Source organism: Halyomorpha halys, unplaced genomic scaffold, assembly GCF_000696795.3.
Source record: "Halyomorpha halys isolate HHAL.00 unplaced genomic scaffold, Hhal_1.1 Scaffold58.1, whole genome shotgun sequence".
NCBI classification, from domain to species: Eukaryota; Metazoa; Arthropoda; class Insecta; order Hemiptera; family Pentatomidae; genus Halyomorpha; species Halyomorpha halys.
In genome coordinates, this window is record NW_027110919.1 from 1,829,096 (window position 1) to 1,835,670 (window position 6,575).

The window sequence follows — 6,575 nt, forward strand, 5'->3', positions numbered from 1 at the left end:
AAAAAAAAAAAAAAATCAATTTGCCTGTTCAGGGAACAACCGTAATCCGAATACAAACTTTTTTTATGACTCCGTTTCTATTCATTTCTAATATATGGGGAAGAAGGGGAGGTGGGTTTTCTACAAGATACACCCTATTCTAATACCATGGAGAGGGGTCAAGATTTATTTCGTGAGACCGTCATACAAATAAAAGTCGACCCTCCCATACCGGATTCTAACCGGCGCCACTACAGTTCCTAGGTTGCTATGACCTACGTCCTCCGAGTTACAGTAATACAGACCAATAGCGAAAAATATGTTGTTTTGCCTCAGGAATTACGAAATACATAGATACGTTGAAAATTGTATCACCTACTTGACTCCATTGTAAACGTTTCTGTTAACACTAGAAACTAGTTACACATATTTTTTTCTTTCTTTTTTTTATAAACTTTCCGGTGTAGTTCATCGAATTATGTCTGTACATTATCTATTGTTGGAACAGGAGTGACTCCTAACACTTATTGATTTCATATCTGATCGAATTCGATAAGTAAATTGTTTGGTTAGTGTGGTGTTACAGTACTATCTCTTGATCAGTAAATTATTATTTTAAATGATATAGTCACAATTTCTTATATTGAAGACCGTTAATAGAAAAGGTCTCAGCGGTTAGATTTATATCATCGTGTCTTTGACATTACCAGAGCCTTATTATTTGTTATTTAATTTCATGATTAGAAAAATGTTCCAATAATGGCAAACGTTTCTCTTGACAAGTGAAAGTAACTCATTTCAAACCACACTTAATATTAATGAATGTGGTGTTTCATATGGTTAAAATCTATAACAGAATGGTTCTGCAATTCGGCAAACTTTGACCTGTTTTAGGAAACTTATCGACGATTTAGATAAATGTTTCTAACAAAATAGTACAAATATATTAAGTTATATCTGAAATCTAAACCGGATTAGTATTAAGAAAGATTTGTATTTTGAATCCATGTGTGTTTTGTTTTATATTCTTTGTAGATTTCCATGGAAATTGGTTATTTTTATCTTAACAAATTAAAGTACACATACCATTTGCTGAATATTGATCATAATATCTCGAAAACGTCAATGCCTATAAAGCTGAAATTATTAATGGTGCATCTCCTTTTGCTGTATATGTATAATAAGTCCAGGTTAAGAAAAAAATTGACTATTGAATGTCTTTAAAAAATTATATTTTTATTACTTTCACTTACCTATATATGAAATACTTAGTAAGGATCAGTACTGGGAACGTGCGAAATTTCGAATTCCTATTTTTGACGGGAATACTCGTTTTGAGGTCTCGCAAAATGGTCTGTGTGTGCAGCCTAGATCAAAAACGAAAACTGAAATTAAATATTTTACGTGAGTATATTCTTTGGACATGATAGCAACTTTTTCCCTAAAATAGATTGACCACAAGTGCCACATTATAGAATACAGTTTTCACATTTTTTCGATTTTCTCCTAAATGGATTTAATGATTTTGAATGAACTCATTAAGTTTTCATACAATTTTAAATGGTCTTTGATGTTAATTAGATCTTATCCTCATTGAAATAGTCTGACAGGGCTCGACTGTGTATTTTTCTAAAAATCATCCTCTGAAGTTCATTTAATTTTTTTTTTTTTTTTTATAAAATAAACAGTTTCTATTGTAAGCTTTTTTAAACCATGGATAAATATAAAAGAATTTTATGAATAATTAAGGGATAAAATAGGAAAAAAGAAACATCTGCTTTGGACGGAAAGAGCCGAGACCACCCGATGTTTCCTGATTGTATTACGACTTCGTTATCTTTTGTTCAACTGTTGTATTCTTGGCAGGAACAAAACTTATTTCGTTATTTTTACCTCGAGAAACCTTAAAATATGAATTTTTATTTTGCTTTTCCTGTTTTTTAGATTTTCTTTTTTTTTTCGAAAAATAACAAAAATAGTGATAAGTTCGTGATACGTACAAACCATATTTTCCTTCGTCTTTTTATAGGACATAACGTATAATAATAGGACATACACATATTCACTGGTTTTTCATTACTAAGCGGCATATGTTAGGTGATACGCACTAACTTTTTTTTCACTATTAAGCTGCGTAAGTTCATTGAAGATATTGAAGGTATATTGTAATCAACTTTTCGTTTTATATAAATGAGACTGTTGAAAGTTTTACATTACTCTTTTTCTGCCTAACGACCCGAATCCCCAACCTGATACCCTTAATACGTGTGGGGAATCTGCTTTTTTGTGTGCACTTTCCCCGCTGGCTCATGATACTACTGGGGCCCGTTGGCCGTAATGATTATGCAGATGCTAGTTTTTTGCTCGCCGACCGGCATGAGGTAGTAATCAGCTGTGATTATTCGTGGAGCCCAGGTTGTTAGTCAGTTAACCTATGGCAGCCTTGGGTAAAGGTTCAATAGATTTCTGTGTAGCATTCTTGGACAATCAATGTCTTCTTATTTGTGTGACATATCCATTTTTTTCAGGAATATGTACATTGTATATATTGTATTAATAAGATGCAAAAATATATATAACAATTCTGAACACAAGGTATAGGTGTAGTCGGTCTCAAGGACATTATTCAAATTGCATAGGTCTCTTTTGTTTATTATTAAGTTATTTAAAAAAAAATGTTTGTAAACTAAATTCGTAGAAACAGGTAAACATTTTTAGTAATCCAATCTCTTGATAAATCACAGTTCATAGTTATTATAGATAAAGAATACCATAAAATATTTTATTTTAATAAACAAGGAATAACTTAAAATATTGTTAATTGTGAATCAGTCCATATATTTTCAAATTATACATTAAATATAAAATATTCTGTAAATTTAATTAGATGTATAATAATAATAATAATAATCGTATATTGTACAATAAAAAAATTACATGTATTGAAGGTTAATACATATTTCTTATCCAATAAATAACTCGATCATGTGAAAATCGACATGTTATCTCTCGTTTACGTTATGGCTCCCCCATCCGCATCTGGCCGAATTGAAGCTCGTTGACTACCGTCAGAATCCTCACCTTCGCCTGAGCTATCTTCCTCGGCGACATCGTCTTCATCTGCAGCGCGATGCTCCGCATGAATAGGTCTACGTCGTCTCTTTCCTGAGGAGTACCTCTATACCTGTCCCTCGACGTCTCTTCATCGCTCGAGACTTCCTCGAACCTCCTCTTGCGTACGGTGGGCTCGCCAGAGGTGCTGGGTTGCAAGTCCATTCCGCTACGGCTGTCTGGATCTTGTAAGAAAACCTCCGGTGCCAATCTCCCCCTGATTTGCGATCCCGAAGGAAATTCTACTCTATCATCTTCATTTGGTGGGGAAACCAACATCCTTAAAAATAAAAAAAAGTTAATAAACAATTGAAATTAATGTTTAATTATTATGGAATTCTTTTAGTAAAAAAGTAAATAAACAGATTCTAATTATTGTTTAGTCTTTATTAATTTACAACATCTTTTAGATATGAATTTATCATATTTTTAATTACCTTCTTCCCACTATAGCGCTGTTTTCATATATTCGGTCGAGAAATCTCAACTTTTCGTACAAACTCCACTTACAACTGTCCATCTTGTGCTGTCTTTTTATTTTGAAGTAGTTGTTCTTTATGTCTTTCCATCTTCTTTTGCACGACTCGACTGAAAATATAAAATAGACAGTATTTATATAATATTGTATATTTACATTCAGTATTATAATTTTATTATTGTAATTGAGTATATACAATCATTGCTCACGGGCTATAGCATAAAAATATTCATTTTTGAAATAAATCCTGAATCGACTTTCACTAAATCGCTTAGATCGTTTTATGTCCGTAGGGATAAATTTGTAAATATTGTAAAAATAAAATTTGTTCTTTTTTTCATTTTAATTAGATATTTGTTTTTTTAAAATTTATATCTTGAACGTGCTTAAAACACTTTTCGGCACCTTAGTTGATTTTTGGTTTTTTTACCATATTGCCTCCAACCAATTTTTTCCTTAAAACATATTCAATTAGTTCTTACTAATTTTCAATTTAAGAAAGCCCAATCAGTATTTTTTTCTATAAAGAAACTAACAGTTCCGGACTATACTTGCTTCGAGTGATAAACCTCACTTAGTAATATTTACTGAGTTTTGTCATTTTTTTGTACGATACATTTTTCACAAAACTTCCGGTTTACTAAAATATTGTTTAATTACTTAACGATTTGCTTGAATCTATTTTTTTTTTTCGTTAGTGAACTATTTCATACCAAATTAATTCAATGGCAGAGATCTGTGGGGAAGGATATTGAGATTTGTTTTAAGGTGTGATCAAATTCCGACTTCGTACTCCTGCTAAAATAGTTCGAAGACTTGAAGAGCAACGAACTTCCTGTCGTAGTTCTAGTAAAATAGGGCATTGAACCGAACAAATCAACAATACCCCGCAAATTTTATACTCTCAGTTAAACAATGATAATAATACCTCAACTCTGAATAATTTGTCTGAATCAAAACAACTACCGGAAAATGACGTTTTGATAAACGTTGACATAATCAGTTGATAGCGTAACTGCATGACCATTGCAGAAAGATCTGGAAAATGTGAACGAAATTACAGAAAATGACTCAATATGCCATTTTTTTTTTTTTGTGATATTTATCTTGATTTGATAATCTTGAATGTTTACTCTGCGTTGAGGATGTCAAGATTACAACTCCCCTTAATCATTAATTGTAATTCGATACATCGATTAATTGCGATTAGTTTCTGAATGTATTGTTAAAGATATAACATCATTAATTAGTTAGAAATTAATTCAAATGTGTGAAAGGCGAGTTTAGACTCAATAGTTTCAAAGTATTGTTTAAATCCATATTCATTGATATATGTACATATAAATTTAAATTATTATTAAAAAAATTATAATTTTGAAATTGTTCGATTAGTGTAAAATTATTAACTCAATGAATCTAACAATCTTCGTGATAATACTAGTTGCAATATTAGTATGTGAAAATAAACAGTGATTTAATCAATCAATGAAATACATCTTAAAAAAATATGTATAAATATGTATCAACACTAAAATTTCATAGATGTTATTTATAAATGCGTGTATAGTTCAAGTGGTCTTCACCAATCATTACAAATATATGGATGGGGGTTATGAACAATTGTAAAACATCATTATAAAGTAAGGTAAGGAAAATAAAATATAGATTTGTAAACATATTAATAGTAAAACAAAAATAATATTAAAATATAAACAGTAGTCTTAAATTTGTTTTAAAAAAAAAAATTAATATGAAACGAAATGAAATTATTAAATTTATCTAGAACATGACTTCTCCTGAGTAATAAATTACTCTTTTAATATTAGAGATTATAAATAATAGACCAGTAGATGGGCCAATATTATATCAAAATAGCTCAAGGAACTAAATATTAGCAAGAATAAATATTATAAATTAATATAAGTTTTTTGAAAAATTAAATTGTTAGATAGTGATTACCAACATATCTACTAATTGAGCTTAACCAAGGAGCCTCTTTAGAAATAAGTGTGCTAAGGAAAAATCGTTTGCACATGCGTTAAAGAAAAAAAAAACAGATGGAATTAAAATTGATTGTTGACCCATATTATGAAAATTAATTTCTGTAAATATAGTTGTAAGAAGTGAATAAACGCTATACATAAGCAGTGTTCGTTTGTTGATGTTTTAATAAAAGACTCTAATTATTTATTATCATATAATGCAACATTTTCATATGACCTTGAATGTTGAAATACGAATAACCTACTCTAGTTTTTTAAATTATGGTTTACTCACCATCTCTTTTGACGATCTTGGAGATGCCAAGCCAAAGAGCGGCCTTGGCTTCCGGGTTCTTGAAGTTGTCGTTTTCCGGATCGTAGAGGCTGGCGGTGGGGGCAATGACGCTGATCAAGACGTCATCCTCTTGTTCGCTGAACCTCGGCGGGCCCTTCAGAGATCCCGCTTCTATGCTCATCAAATAGTGTAGGCTAATAGAGCTCTTGATATTGTCGTATTCTCGAAGATGGCGGAGTACGCAGATGTCAAGAGTAGACCGCTCTAAGCACGTGCTGCCGCGTTGCGGCCATGACAAACCGCTGTCTGAGCTGCGCATGCGTCACCCTCTCCCCGAGCGACCTCTAGTGGCGTCTGTTTTGCGTCCGCAGATACATTATGAATTCCGTTTGTTTCGAGTAATTTGCCCAGATTATAATACTTTATTGAATTTTCTTTGAAATTCCAAACTTTATTTCTAAAGTAAAAGTTTTAATGAATCAATCACCTTCCTTCGATATACGTGATGTCCAATAACAAATTTAGTATTTTTGCATTTTAAATTTTAGAATTATATACATACAATTTTCTTTTTTTATTTAAAAAAATTGTGTCGCGACATGGACCCCCCCCCAAAAAAAAAAAAATACATGCATTATCGTTCTGTTCAAGTAGATTTGGAATTGTTATAGCTTAGCATCTAGCATTATTTATTTAATTATATTGTGTTTTGTGTACGGTTTTGAAGTCG

The 6,575-nt window shown here is 31.3% G+C and overlaps 2 protein-coding genes across 3 annotated transcripts in view; one reads left to right on the top strand and one right to left on the bottom strand.

Moving 5' to 3' along the window:
- RapGAP1 (Rap GTPase activating protein 1) overlaps nt 1-6,575 on the top strand; it is a gene marked incomplete at its 5' end in the record, with an annotated part of 482,599 nt that overhangs the window by 364,893 nt on the left and 111,131 nt on the right.
- LOC106692496 (uncharacterized) lies at nt 2,810-6,144 on the bottom strand. Its single transcript, XM_014438473.3, has 3 exons — nt 5,846-6,144; nt 3,528-3,678; nt 2,810-3,370 (listed from the first exon to the last, which is right to left on the bottom strand). Exons 1-3 carry the CDS (start codon nt 6,024-6,026, stop codon nt 2,998-3,000), a joined length of 705 nt encoding a protein of 234 aa, XP_014293959.1. The 5' UTR covers nt 6,027-6,144; the 3' UTR covers nt 2,810-2,997.